The sequence below is a fragment of the Cyprinodon variegatus genome, unplaced genomic scaffold (genome assembly GCF_000732505.1).
Source record: "Cyprinodon variegatus isolate N-32 unplaced genomic scaffold, C_variegatus-1.0 Scaffold410, whole genome shotgun sequence".
Classification (NCBI taxonomy): Eukaryota; Metazoa; Chordata; class Actinopteri; order Cyprinodontiformes; family Cyprinodontidae; genus Cyprinodon; species Cyprinodon variegatus.
In genome coordinates this window covers 28,673-43,861 of record NW_015150863.1, presented here as the reverse complement: position 1 = coordinate 43,861, position 15,189 = coordinate 28,673, and the positions used below count along the sequence as shown (strand labels likewise).

The window sequence follows — 15,189 nt, the reverse complement described above, 5'->3', positions numbered from 1 at the left end:
AAGGATCCACTTTATGTGTTTAACAATCTATTAGATATCCCGCTTTGATCGACATGACCAACACTGAGTCAAGTAATTGGTTTAAAAAGGGTAATGAATATTTTCCATCCTGGTGATGAAAAAAAAACAAACAAAAAAAAAAAAAAACAGAAAACAGGAAATTCCTGTAAAAACGAAAAAAGAAAAACTAGGTTTCTCTCTTGGTCCGACGCTGCTGATTTTCACATGAAAAGGCCTGATGTGATTATTTAAACCCTGAATCTGTTCTGGGGTTTTTAACAGGTGCTGTGTTCATGGCAAGAAAGAAACCCCCCCACTGAATTCATCATCTTCTGCAGAGCTGCAACTCCCTTCCCGTCATGGCTGGACTTTGCTGTCACAGTTGATGTGAATCTGCATGTGTTCAGGCAGCTCCTGCAAAGAAAAAACAAAAAAAACATAACTGAACAACTTACAAAGCCACTAGATGTAAAGAAGATGATGAATAAATGCTTGGTTTTTAACTTTGCTTCTAAAAATACTGAATATCTAGTTTTACAATGATTAAGTTTCTAATTAGGGTGTGCATGTTTTTTTGATGAAAAAAAAGCCTTAACTGCTTCCATTTTTTAAACATTGGAAACAAAGGCACACACAATTAAACGTGTAAAACAGATAACCTATTAAGATGAATAAAAACAAAAACCATATATAAAAGAAAGCCTAAAACAATATCTTAAATAAAAAAGCATATTTGTAGGAGTGAGAAATGCTAAAATTCACAAGATGGAAAATAATGAATATTTAATATGCTTAAACCTAAAAAACAAAAAACAGTAAAATAATTTTAAGTATTTTGTATAAGAGTATTGAAAAGTATTTATCTGAATCTAAACCACATAAAACTTTAGTTAATGGGTTGAATAAGGGAGACTGAGTGTCAATCAGTTACAGGGAGGGATCCACTTAGTTCAACAGTAACAGAAAATAAAACATGAGTATGAATGGGTGTGTGTGAGTGTGTGTGTACCTGTCTAGGACCATTTTTCCAATTTCACCATCAAATTGTGGACCAGTTGCTGCAAAATGAGGACATTTTGCAGGTCCTTGCATTCTATTTTGCTAATGTTTAGGTTTAGGGCTAATGTGTCAGTTGGGTTAAGGCTGATTTATACTGTGAAACTAGGTCATCTACGTGTGTGTCGCAGTGAACAAAAAGACGTCCCCGCCCCCTCTGCAGACACAGATCAGCAGTACATTGTTGTTTGAGTTGGAACCCCCATGAAAAGTTGAATGAGACCATAAAGAGGATCAATAAAACTGAAGCTATTCAGTCAAGGAGGACCATCCAACATGGACCTGGGGCCATCATGAGACCAGGTTACAATAACCTTACCTATATTAAACCACTAACCTGACTCCGCCAGATGGATTTGCTCTGCATATCCATCTGGAAACCTTCCGTAGAAGTAATTTTGGGAAGGGGCGAAAATACTGGTTAGCTAATTGGCCTATGTTGGTGATAGACGGGCCAAATAAACCAATCAGATCAACGAAGCATATGACGTAACAGAGCGACGACGAAGAGGAGCCAATTGATAGATCAAACTCTTGCCGAAACCAGTCGGGAGAAGAGCAAAAACCTCTTTTCCTCTGAGAAAAGCCTCCAGAGTAGTGTTTTGCTCTTCTTTCAGTGAAGAAATACTCTGTAATTCCGATAAAACTTGCTCGATAGCCACGCTAACGCTAGTTTTATCGGCTGAAGCCGCCATGTTCTTTAGACTGTACTGTCGCGCTTCTCGTTGCGTCACACCTCAACCCGCCTCAAAGCCAACGCTGATTGGACGTTCGTTTGGTGAACGGCTCCAAATTTTCTTCAACGGAGAGTCTCCAGACTGATTAGCGAGTGAAATCTTGAAAGCTCGCGAGATCAGGATGGTCTCACGAGGCTAGTAAACCACTGCTCTGGTCTTTTACTGCTTCTCACGCATTTTCCTCCAGATAGCAGTTTTATGCTTTCAACACATTCTCTCTTAATTGCACAATCCCATTTATAGCAAATCTAAGTGTTAACTTAACAGGCTTTACTCTTGGTTAAAGGCCAAGTTTTTAGGGTGCTGAACTAATCGACATATGTGGAGTACATTCTCCTAGTTGGCCTTTAAACGTCTGCAGCTTCTCCAGGGATACCAAAACTCTGGTCCATATTAAAAGATAGAGTAGAGGAGGTTCTTTATCCAGGGGGATCATCCAAATAAGTGGTCCTTCTAATTGTCAATCATTCTGGTGATATGTTAACGTAAGGCTCGTTTCCATTTTCAATTACCGGTGGCGAGTTTGACATAGTGGAAAAATTGCAAATCTTTTTTTGGAAAGTAAGCTTGTAAGAGCGATGCAAACAGCAACTTTTGAAACAGAGAAATGGGCTCATGCATGCTCTCACATGCGTTTAATTGACGTTCTTGGGAGTGGGTACAGGGTTGTGCATGTGCATTTTTTTTTTTTAAGTGGAGGGGGCAGGTCTTTCGAATATTTGTATAAATCCTCCACTGTACCTTTAACTACTAAATCCTCATGAAACACTGAATGTGTGTTTGCAATGTGACAAAGTTTACAAAGGATCAACACTTCTGCAAGGATGTTTCCATGTCTTCCAAGCTTGCAGAAAACACCATAATAGAATGCAAACTTCCAGATCCGCTTGCTTTAAGTGCCGTTTAGGCTTAACAGACGGAAGAGGCTGACATTTTTAGGCACAACATTAAGAAAAGGCTCACCTGTCTGACTGACTGCTGTGTGCTGAAAAATTGGTTGCACTCCTTCCAGCGACATTTGATTGTCTGCAAATTCGGGTTGCTGTGTTCTCTAACCAGGTGCTGAAAGAGATGCTCTGCAATGCCAAAGATCAGGGAGCAACCCTGCCACTGAAGAGAGGACAAAAACAATCAGAGAGAACAACAAAAGAGTAGCTACAGGCAGGTTAAAAACTCCTGATCCTCTCCTGTTTTTACCCAGCAGCGGTAGTTCTTCATCAGGTTGAGTTTTACAGCTTGAATGCTGCCGTCATAGCAGCCTGTGTAGATCTGTGAAACAATTGACAGTATCTATGTTTTTATTTTCTACACGGAAAACCCATAATTGATTGAAATGTTCTCATTTAGTGTAACCACTTACCACACTCTTGTGCACAGCCATGCACATCACCATGTCACTGTGACCCCCGTAGACCTGCAGACGATCATGCGACTACAGAAACAAACCAAACAGATTCAGAGCTGCAAGTAAATAAGTGGTATTCCAAAATGCTGATGGACGTCATCAATACCTGCAGCTCATAAACACGGACAAGTTGATCCAGACAGGCCGTCACCATCACCTTCCCCAGAATGACGATGGATGTTACTGCATGGCTGTGACCCTTGTAGATCCGAACCAACTCACCCGTCTAAAAAGAGCATAGATTGAAGCATAACCAATACAGAGAATACTGACTGCACATTAATTCATCTGAATCTTTTTTCTTCATCATGAAACCTCCGGTCTAAGCTGGAGGACTTACATGGATGTTGTGGGCGTGAACAGATGTGTCACTGGAGCCGCTAAAAACCAGATCATTTACCACCTGAAAGAACAGAAGAGGACGACTTAACCCAACAAACTAGGACAATTTTATTCAAAAGCAACAGATGCTTGACAGCAAACGATTTTTCTTATGAAGGACAAAAAGAAGTGGAAAAAACAAAAGAAAGGATGCTGCAAATGTACCCACAAGAGGCACCATAACACTCCTCAAATTCTAGTTACAAGCCCCAGTCACAATTTGACCATTTAGCCAGCATTTGCCTGGCTGTCCAGAATCTTCTAGAACGCTGGCATATGCTGAACATTCTATGTATTTTTTCAATTTTGGGCGTATACATAGAGCATTCATAACCAGCCCGGAACTTATGTCCAACGACAGCCTAACTTATACAAAATGCACACAGATGAAATGTCACAAGCCAGTGTCCTGAGGGGGGCAGCAATGCTGCTCAGAGACGCAGAGTGGCAATCTGTGGGAGTGGGCCTCGAACCCAGATGCTCAGGATTCAAAGCTTTATGCCCTAACCATCTGGCTGCCACTCCCCTTGACCTCATTGGTCGAAGGGGCAGAAAATCGTTTGTACTTCCTGCGCAGGATGAGGAGAGCCCACCTGCCCCTACCCATCCTCACCACCTTCTACAGAAGCACCATGGAGAGCGTTCTGACCAGCTGTCTCACTGTGTGGTGTGGAGGCTGCAGCGCCTCAGACTGGAAGAAGGTGAGAAGAGTGGTGAGAACAGCGGGGAGGATCATTTAATAAAACAAATGTATTACAAAACGTAAAAAGTCCATTTATGAGCAAGCATAGAAAATAAAGGTATTTAATTGGCTATGACAACTTTTTGATGAAATATCAGTTTCTAATAAGATACAAGGAATATAAATCAATTATACAGTGCATCCCCAATTAACTCTAATAATTATTTAAATCATCACAATTTACTCCAACTGTCACCCCCAAATTGTTTCTCAATGGACTGTATTTTCTTGGCACCAAATACAATAACAAACACATAGCAACACATATTATCCATTAAAGGTATCGCTATAGGAAACAGCCTGATGTTGGGGCGCTTGGCAGCCGTAAGAACGCACTCACGTCAGCATTTTTTTGGCATGCATGGCCACAGTAAATCGTTCCCCCTGCCAATCCTAATCAATTAATCTCAAATCTTAACTTTATTCGCCCTCAAATGCACTTGAGGTTTTGCAAATCCACTGCCTTTTTTTCCTAAATGTACTTGAAATTACAGTAATATAATTGGCTCTTCTTCTATAAATATTGTATAGATATTTTCCCGTATACATGATATATATAAATCAAAAGATAAAAAAGTCTTCGGTGTGTTTTTTTCCCCTGTCTTCCTACATGTTTGGAAATGCTGGCTCCAGTCATTATTTTTCCTATTCCTTGGGCGCTGATGACATTTCTCTGTGTGGCCAACCAACAGAGAGGAAATCTGCAGAACTGATTAATCCATTTACCATATGTTGAATCATTTATTGAGACAATGGGTTGCATTCATGTTCTAGAATTATTTTTTCATATGGATTGTCCCAGGAACTACTGAGATTACTCATAAACCTAAAAAAAAAAATATCATGCCTTATGACAGTTACCGTGTGCGTGCTGTGCTGTAAACAAACCCGATGACAATTATGCATAACGTTATACCGTCTATGCTGCTATACGGACCGTTGCAATTTCAATGTCAATATAGAAATGGAGATAACATGATTTTGTTAAAAGCTGCCATGCATAATCATACTGCGGTCAAGTTAGAAGCCGGACACTGGACACTAAAGCCCAGCACAGCCAACGGGATCCAGCCCCCGACCGATCCGCCCGAGGGACCCCGACCCCGGCCAGCGGGTCCCAGAGCAGCTGAGAGACGCCGGCCAAAATCGGAGTCCCCCAATCGGACCAACTGCGAGCCAGATCCTGCTGACCCCGTGAAGCCAGAAAAACCAACCTCCAACCAACCCCACCGCGGTCAGAATCATCCTATTTTAAGTAAAAAGAAAAAAAACTCTAGGTAGATTTGAGCATTACGAAAAATAGTGATTTTGCAATAATCATGTTTTAACACAACAGTAAGCAATTCTGTTGTACCTAAGTGTGTCTAAGTAAGATATCCCCTAACATATATATATTTTTACATATACTTACATTTGTGCAGTTCTTTTCAACATTTTTCCTTTCACTGAATGAGTTCTGGGATGCCACTTCATTCCAAGTCAGCTCTTGACCTGCCTCAGTCTGAAGGGATCATTTTAAGGGTTGAAGGGCACTTCCCCATAGCTCTTAAAATTATTGGGACACACTAACCTTACATGCGAATGTGCAAAACTGAGTGCTAGGGTCCAAAATGAGTGCAAGTGAGAGAAATGGGACTGGGCCAATGTTCTACTGCATTTTGCACCATATCTCATTTGCACTGCACTGAATCTTCCATATTAATGCCTTTTGCACCATTACTTTAAACTGGTTTTCCTGTCCTCCTATAAGGTTTACATTCTTGATCACTGCTGCACTTTATAAATGGTAATATTCATTTCACTGTTGGAAGTTGCTCATTCATGCAACAAAATTTCCTTTATTATACACCCTGTGCAAAGAAGATTATAATAAAGTTTGTCCAAGTCTAAATAAGATGAAATAATCCTTAAAACATTAGTTTTCATCCTGGGTCTATCAGGGCGGTTATCAGAGCCTAATTAGACCATAGATGATGTGTTTCCTCACCTTTAAGCAGAGCACAGTCTTGGTGTGACCTTCCAGCGTCCGCAGCAGCAGGCCGCTCTTGGCGTCACGAACGCTAATGGTGCTGTCGTATGACCCGACCAGCAGCAGCCGCCTGGCGCCCTCCTGAGAGGTGCCGAGGCAGCTCACCCCTCGTGGGCCGTGACACTCCAACACGTCCAGCTCCTTCAGAGTCTACATGAGGAAATGGCAGCAGAGGTAAAACTAAGAAACATCAATCTCAAATGGTTTTAGAGGGGATGTAAAATGGCTGCTTGCCTTCAGGTCATAGCTCATGACGGATCCGTTGGCGAGCCCGACATACAGAATTTTCCAGGCTATGTGCAAACACAGAACCCTGTCTGGTAGAGAGATCTGCTCAAGGCACTTGTTGCTCTACAAATGAAGAAATAAACAAAAGCTTGTTTAGGAAAGATCAATTTAAGGTGGCATTCATTGTTTTAAAGAGAGGCGTGAACCTTTATGCTGTAGCAGCGGATGGTCTGGTCACTGGATCCGGTGTAGAGCCGTGTCGGCATGTTGGGTGGAGATGAAACCAGCAGACAGTTGACTTTATTGGTGTGACCCCCAAACACTGCTTCACATTCTTTAGTCTGGATCAATGAAAACAAAATTAACAGCTGATTTCTAGGAACCACAGAAATGCATCCCACTGCGTACTACATCACACAGTGTTTGCTTGTGAAAAAAGTCAGTTATTGTATGAAAGAAAAAGTACAAATATGTTTTTTTTGTTTTTTGTTGTTGTTGATGTCTAACCAGAATACCCTGCAGAAGGCCATTTTTAAATTCCCAACATACCACCAGACTGTAGGCCCGGGCCGTATTGTCTCCTGAACAGGTGTACAGGCGACCGTTGTGGATCTGAAGGCCGTTGACGGGGCCGGTGTGGCTGGAAAATGTTCCTAAAGATGGCTCGTCTTCCTCCACGGATGCTGAAATATCAACAGGTTCAGGAACAGTGTTTCTTCATATGAGAAAGCTAAAAAAATAAAAAATACCCTCACCTTCAGGCGGATTGGGATTGTCTTTCGGATGAACTTCCGGCTTATGTTTACTGTGGGATTAAAGAAACAAAAGGCAGATAAAGCAGCAGATCCAGACGAAGCTCAGGTTCACTTCAGCCAATCGATCGCACCTCACCTCTCTGTTTCACACTGCTGAGACGTTTGTGTGCTGGCAATTCTGAAATCCGCAGTTGCAGACGTCTGAGGATCCTGCGGCTGTTCTTTAGCATCTATTTGGGTTGAGTGTTCATATTCTAATTCTTCAATATCTATGATCTCCTGGTTAGAGGGATTGACCACCTCCACTGAGCTGTCGCTCTCGCTGCCTTCATCGTCCACATGCGGGGATTTTTTCTTCTTTTTCTTGTCACCTGAAGGCCCATTTCCTTGATCTTGTTCTCTCCTTCCATTTTCTTCAGTCCCTTCAACGAAATCCGAAGGCTCCATTTCTTTGTCCAAAATCTTCGTCTTTACACTCTTCAAACCATCCCTGGCCGATGATTCAGGAAGCAGTGGAGGTGTTGAGGTGGAACCCTCAGCGGTGGGTAAGAACTGCTGACTCGTCTGTCCAGCCGCAACTGCGTGAATCACCTCTTGCTTTAGCGACACACCTGGCAGAGCGAGGCCAGCGGGATAAGCTGGGGGGATGAAAGCTGCTGCAGACGGAGGATGGCTCAGTGAGGGAGAGAAGAGAGTCGAGGATCCGGTGGATGCAGCGCCAGGAGAGAAGGTGGAGGCGCTCTCTGCTGGATTGCCTCGCGAGTATCCTTCTGATAGAGATGATAAATACTCTCTTTAATAAAGCACAATTATCAATTACTAATTTATTTTGATTCGTAGTGTGGAGGCTTAAATGGAAGGAGCAAATCAGCCTGAAATGATGCTGCTCTCTCCTCTGTTTTTATAACTAGAATAACATCTTGGTGTAGAAGTTGGGCTCCTTCCCCATTTTTTCCATTAGACAGTTAACAAAAAACTTATTAACATTGTGATAAATGCATATATGAAATGCAGACATTTCAAATTTTCAATTTATTCATAAATACATTGATGCCACAGAGACCATGTTGCAGGGAGCATTTGAAGAGCCAAAATATTTCCTTGCTCTGTTGGTAAAAGAAGTCTCAGTTTTGGGATCACTTCTGTGGGTATAATCCCCACTCCATGAAAATATTTAGACGATCTTACCTTGCATTCCCTGCAGAATCTCAATACGCTTCGCTCTCAGGCTGTTGACCTCAGCTGTAAACTAAAAAAAAGGGGAAATAATTAAATTAGCATCTCTGATAGTCATGAAAGCAAAGAAGTAGAATGGTACAGAGATCAGCAGCTGGTGGGACCTGTTGCTTCAGAAGCAGCAGTCTTTGGACCTCTGCGTATGCAGCTTGCAGTGCGTTGCGAGCCTGAATCAGCGCCTTGTCCAGATCCTGCAGCGAGTGGCTCAGCTCGTCCTCCTTCAGTGAGACAGCTAACAGCTGGTCCATCTGATTCTGGTCTGCAATATCAAAAGCAGCTTTTTGCTTCTACTCAGACCACTTTCAGTGAGCTTTTGGCTCAAACGGAGTGAGGTTAGATTTCTTCGTCGTGTTTCTATGAAGTAACTCTAAAAGATTCTATCTATATATGCCCAATGTTAAATAAATATTATCCAGACTTGTTGCACAGAAATTGGAAAAAAATCTCTGCAGTAAACATCAACTACTCTGTAAACCAGCACCAGCAACAATACTTGATGCAGTTAACATCAAGTATTGTTTTACAAAATGAACAGCACACTATTATTTCAGATGCAAATTGACAAACCAATGTTTTCATTAATGTTCATAAACCATTCAACTAGAGTCAAAACTACTGCATTTTACTCAAAACAATTTAACAGACTACTTTAATCCAGTCTAGAGAAGATGATTGGCTGCAATCTTCCCTCTCTCCAGGACTCTGAGGTGTGCAAGGAAGACTGTCACTGATCCCTCGCACCCCAGCCACAAACTGATTCAGTCACTCCCCTCTGGCCGGAGGCTGCAGTCCATCAGGACCAAAACCTCACGCCACCAGAACAGCTTCTTCCCATCTGCTACCAGCCTTATCAACAAGGCCCAGAGACCCCATTGACACTGCCTCTCTCCCTCCCCTGTTCAGGACCTAGCTACACCAACGTAGCATCTTCAGTCCTCCTGCATTACATTAACACACAGTCTACTGTATATAATGCTATATATTATATATTGTATAAAGTATATTGTATAAAGTATATTGTATATAACTATAGACTATAGAATACTCCTGTATTCTGTATATATATCTAATCTGTTTTTACAATCAACACCAAGTCAAGATTAAATGTATTATAAATAATAAAAATAAAGTCAGGCTATAATTAAAAAGAATTCAAGATAAAAAGACAAGATGGAAGGAGTCAAAGAAGCAAAAACTACAAATATTTTTTCCCATATTCTGCGTTACTTTTTAAATTCTCATCCAAATAGGAAATCTGTTCAATCAAGTTGCATATGTTTGCACTGCTCTGTAGGGACTCTACAGTGTTTAATGTTCTATAAGATTCTGTGGGAAACTGTAAGGAGAAATAAATGTTTTATTCCCATTCATTTTTTTTTTCAAGAATAAAGTCATAATGTTATGAGAATGAAGTCATCATACCACAAACCGTTTCAGAAAGAAAGCTTCGACCTCCAACCAGCATATGAAGGCCAACCAGCTCAGCACCCCAAGTCCACTTTGATATTCTGCCCAATTTGATGTTGGTGATAAAAGATTTCCTTAATTGTCAAACAGATGCCAAAGTATAACTTCACGATGCTCGGCATTCCTCATTTTAGGGAAGAAAGTGCTTGTTGTAAGAGTCGTCATAAAATAAAACTTTATTCTCGTAATGTTATGACTATTCTCATTGCGACTTTATTCTTATAATATTACGACTTTATTCTCGTAATGTTACCACTTTATTCTTGTAATTTTACGACTATTCTGATAAAGTTACGTTTTATTCTCGTAATTTTATGACTATTCTCATTGTGACTTTATTCTTATAATATTACGACTTTATTCTTGTAATGTTACCACTTTATTCTTGTAATTTTACGGCTATTCTGATAATGTTACGTTTTATTCTCGTAATTTTATGACTATTCTCATTGCGACTTTATTCTTATATTACGACTTTATTCTCGTAATGTTACCACTTCATGCTTGTAATTTTACGACTATTCTGATAAAGTTACGTTTTATTCTCGTAATTTTATGACTATTCTCATTGTGACTTTATTCTTATAATATTACGACTTTATTCTCGTAATGTTACCACTTTATTCTTGTAATTTTACGACTATTCTGATAATGTTACAACTTTATTCTCGTAATTTTATGACTATTCTCATTGTGACTTTATTCTTATAATATTACGACTTTATTCTTGTAATGTTACCACTTTATTCTTGTAATTTTACGGCTATTCTGATAATGTTACGACTTTATTCTCGTAATTTTATGACTTTATTATCACAACGTTACGACTTTATTCTCGAAATAGGAAAAAAAAAAAAATCTCTAGCCTGGCCATAATACTCCGTTTCAAGAGTTTATTTTGCAACCTTCTGTTTTGCTTTTTCTGTTTGTCAACCAGCAAACTTTCATCTCCATTTATCATAACACTATTAGATGAGGATTACTCTCGACCCTAGAAGAATCTTAAGTACCTGGACTGTCCTTTTTTGATTTTCTTTTCCTCTGTTTGGGGGAAATGTCGTCTTCCTGCAAAACACCCCCAAATTAAGTTCCACTGCTATTAAATAAAACAAATAGATCAAGAAAGTGGATACTGCATCTTAAAGTCCAACTTACTTCTAGCATACTCCTTGGCCTTTTATTAGCATTGCTGTTGCTGCTTAAATCTTCATTCTCACCCTCCAGATTTGGTTCCACCTTCATAGAAATTTGCATCGCCGTCTTGCTGCTGCAGCCTGGCTGAGCAACATCCGGCTGCCCTCGAGAATTTTGCGTCTGGGAATCTGTCTGCGCTTCACTGAGATGATCAGCATGTGAAGAGGGTAGAACAGGAGGCATGACTGAGGGGCTTCCAGGTATCGATTCCCAATGGAAACCCTCAGACAGAGGCAGGTCACTGTCCTGTGCAGGACCTCCCGTGTCTGTCGGCTGGACTCCCAACTGGATTCCAAACCTGTACAAGGAAAGAAGAGATTGAAATAGATTCTGAAGAGCAATAACTAAACCCATCATACCAGGTGAATTTCCTCACCGGGGTCTGCCTTTTAAGGTTTTCCTTTTCATGTTATCGTACATCTCAGTCCAACTCAATTTGTTAGGGACTCCAGGTATGTGAAGCTGCTTATTCAGGAGGGGATTATGTTCCACTGTGCATCCGCTGACTGAGGGCAGAGAATTGCTGGCCTCCAGAGATTTTCTTTTGTCATCATTCTTTGGGCGATCTTTTAGCTTCTGACTCTTTGTTTGGTTAGTTTCTTGTGTGGCTTTAAAAGTTGACAGTTTCCCCTTAAGAGGAGGAATGGTGGAAAAGGAAACACCAGCATCAGCTGGAGGAGCACAGTTGCTGGCCAGAGCATCGGTATTAGCTGGAGTTGCTGCTGACTGCTCGGCGTTGTCTTGTTTTTCTGTATCCCGATGCTCAGTTTGAACATTTTCAGTCTGCCGTCGGGCTTCTCGGTCCGCCCGGCACGGCTCCCTGACGCCAAGCGCTCTCCTGATTTGCTTCAACATGGCACTGATGTCAACATCTTGTATAGGAGCTGGACTACTAGATTTGTTTTCGGAATCCCCTGGAGCTGAACTGTTTGTACTTCCAGGCTGATTGGGGTCCGTTTCCCGGTGGTTTGGTGGAGCTTGGTTGACTTTCTCAGCTTGGTTGTGATCAAAGCTAATGGCTCCACTCTGAGGGGGTTGATCACCAGTAAAGTAACCATCAAGTGCAGGATTCTTCTGGTTGGAGTTGCTTTGGCTGATTGCAGGCATTGCTTGTTTTAAGTTGGCAGAAGCACTTTGAGAGTTATATGAACCCATCTGGAACCTTTTGGCCTTCATTTGGTGTTGTTGGTTGTAGCCATAGCAACCATGGATATGCTGCTGCCGGCCATAATGGTAAGGATGAGGTTGACCCACAGGTCCTCTCGGCTGATAAGGAGGGTTCCATTGCTGATCCAGGAATGGTCTGTATGGAGGAGGAGGAGGATTCCGGTAAATTTTGTTCTCTTTATTTAGAATGACACCGTGGTCGTTTCCTGGGCGGGGCGTTTGAGCCCACTGATTTGGAGCTCCGGCTTGCAATTGTTTGGATTTATATAGCATCTTTGTTTTTGGGTCAATATTCCTATTTTGGACACCAGGATGTTGTTTATTTGCACGCTTTTCCCCAGCGCTCTGCTTTTGTTTCTTTTTATTCTTCCTCATGGCTTTCTTCCTAGAAATACAAATTGTTCAATCAGTATAGATATATAAAAAGGAAGCTAAGCTAAGTAAACACAATAATTGATCTGCAACAGATCATTAGTTCATTGCAAAGCAAAGTCTTACTCCTCTTTCTTTAGCTCCTTGTTCCTCGTCAGGATGCTCTTTATAGTCACAGGGTTTAGACTCTTGCACAGAGGGACAGGCTTAGCGTTACTCTTTTTTAGCTTCTGAAACCTTTTCTGGTGCTGAGATGTTAGGATGTGATCGGCATATTCATTCAAACTCAGAGAATTGATCTGGCATGCCTGGCAGCTGTGCAAGGCATCTCTGTGTATATAAGGAAGAAATAAAACATCAGATATCACAAAATATACTTTTTCCCCAGCTTTTAGACATTAGATTTCCAAAGATAAGATAGACAGACCATAAAGGCTTCCATAGGTCATTATCACTTTATGCTGTGTTATAGTTTTCAGTTTTTACATAGACTTGTTAAAAAATGACCGGGTATAAATTATATATAATGGTTAAAGGTAAAAGCCTCGAAATGCAAATATTTTACCATAATAATACAGGGGTTGAAAACTTAAAAATCTAATTCCATATTTTTCGTAGACTTGCATAAGACATCACTCCCCTTCAAATGATATTCATTTCTGGATTCCCTTGTGTTGCATCATAAATACAGTAAAAAAATAGATAAACTTCTCTTTAGAGATCAGGGATGCAGGACAAATTGTGTTTCATTGTTAATAGCCCTACTTACTTGCCCAACGCCGCTTCCAGCTCAGTGTGGTGCTGCATGCTGTGCATATGATCCTGTCCTTCCTACAGTTGGAAAATAATAATATTAGATGTTTTAAAAACATTTCAACATAAATTGATAGCATTTGCAGGAACCTACCCTTTTTAAATAGGACTTGCGACACAACATGCAGAAGTTTCTTTTCAACTTCTTAGAGGATCGTGGATGTTTCTGATTCACCGTTTGTTTTTGCACGTCCTGTTGTTTGGATTGTAGGTCTGCCATTTCTAAACAAGTAACAACCAGATTCCCCTCAATATTTACACGGATCTAAATATGAATCCAATGTTACAACAGAATCAATCTTTACAGCAAGCTATATCTGGAAGAAAAAAAAATCTCATCTTCAAATTAGATTTTTTTTAAAAAACAAACTCATGACAACGTGGTTTTTAGTCAGAACTCTTGAGTTTTTACATGCAAAATCTTTTACATCTACAGACGATTCAGATACCACGCTAGAATACATTAAAAACATTTACCTAAAGTTGCATCAGCTTCGCTTTATACAAATGTCGAAACGTGATGTCAAATACTTTTATAAGTATTGGTAATACCTGACCAATTTCACATGTCTGTTAAACGCCAATGCTTCTGTTTCTTTACGCCGCCATGTTTGGCTACGTATGCTACGTTCCATCGACGTCAACCAATCGTTCACCACTTCCAAAAAAGGCTGCGCCGGAAGTCAACCCAGTTAGATTTACAAAACATGAGGATGGAACCAGTTATAAACGTTAGCGCGACGTTCTCATTTTGGATAGTTTATAGATCGAATCAACAGGCTCCCGCGGAAGAGACAGAACTGGAAGGTGGCTTTACAGTATTCAAAGAAAAGTTGGTACAATCCAGATTACGTTTTGATCATACAAGGTACAATATTTAAAATGGGGAAAATATCCAACAGGAAATTGTGATTTTTGTTTTCTAGAAGAGACAGTAAAACATGTTTTGTTAGTCTGTTTTAAATATTTTGGACAAACTTTCTACTTCTAATTGTTTTTATTTATTTAATGAATTACCTTAAAACGAAATTGATTGAAAGAATATAAGATGTATTAACTTAATTATTATTATTATTATTTTTTTGTGGGAGAATTTATATATATCGTCCCAATCCACACTCCTTTCCAGTAGATGGCGGTAATGCACATCAATAAGTTGCTTGACAACCGCCATGAAAAAGAATTTAAAATAAATTCTTAGAAAGAACTCAAGAGATAAGTGTTATGTAATTGTTTTTCATTATCTTACATTAATCAATGCAATTAAGAGGATTTTAATCTTTTGGTTTTGTTGGGTTTTTTTTTTTTTTTTTTTTTTTTTTTTTTTTTTTTTACCAGTTGGTGGTGGTAAGGCACCATTCCATAAAGAAGAAGAAGCTTTTTAAAAAAAGAAGAAAAGGAAGAAATTTTGCTGAAAAGTAAAGAACTGGAAAGTGTACAGTTATTTNAAAGAATTTAAAATAAATTCTTAGAAAGAACTCAAGAGATAAGTGTTATGTAATTGTTTTTCATTATCTTACATTAATCAATGCAATTAAGAGGACGATACCATTTTCTATCCGGTACATTTTTTTTTTTTTTTTTTTTTTTTTTTTTGGTTTTATACC

At 39.9% G+C, this 15,189-nt stretch overlaps 1 protein-coding gene across 3 annotated transcripts; it reads right to left on the bottom strand.

Annotated features, from left to right (window-relative positions):
• Positions 1–192: 192 nt before the first annotated feature.
• LOC107093134 lies at positions 193–14,196 on the bottom strand. 3 transcript variants are annotated; one of them, XM_015387978.1, is made up of 21 exons: positions 14,060–14,196; positions 13,677–13,804; positions 13,539–13,600; positions 12,896–13,099; positions 11,607–12,782; positions 11,192–11,528; positions 11,047–11,101; positions 8,674–8,828; positions 8,522–8,582; positions 7,470–8,103; positions 7,334–7,383; positions 7,128–7,261; positions 6,785–6,919; positions 6,585–6,701; positions 6,309–6,500; positions 3,539–3,601; positions 3,305–3,424; positions 3,154–3,225; positions 2,991–3,062; positions 2,757–2,903; positions 193–414 (listed from the first exon to the last, which is right to left on the bottom strand). In XM_015387978.1, exons 2-21 carry the CDS (start codon positions 13,800–13,802, stop codon positions 358–360), a joined length of 3,969 nt encoding a protein of 1,322 aa, XP_015243464.1. In that variant the 5' UTR covers positions 13,803–13,804; positions 14,060–14,196; the 3' UTR covers positions 193–357. The 3 variants fall into 3 exon arrangements, with proteins under 3 accessions (XP_015243464.1, XP_015243465.1, XP_015243466.1); XM_015387979.1 differs by having other exon boundaries at positions 13,677–13,847; positions 14,060–14,188; XM_015387980.1 differs by having other exon boundaries at positions 14,135–14,169.
• Between the last annotated feature and the right edge of the window lie 993 nt (positions 14,197–15,189).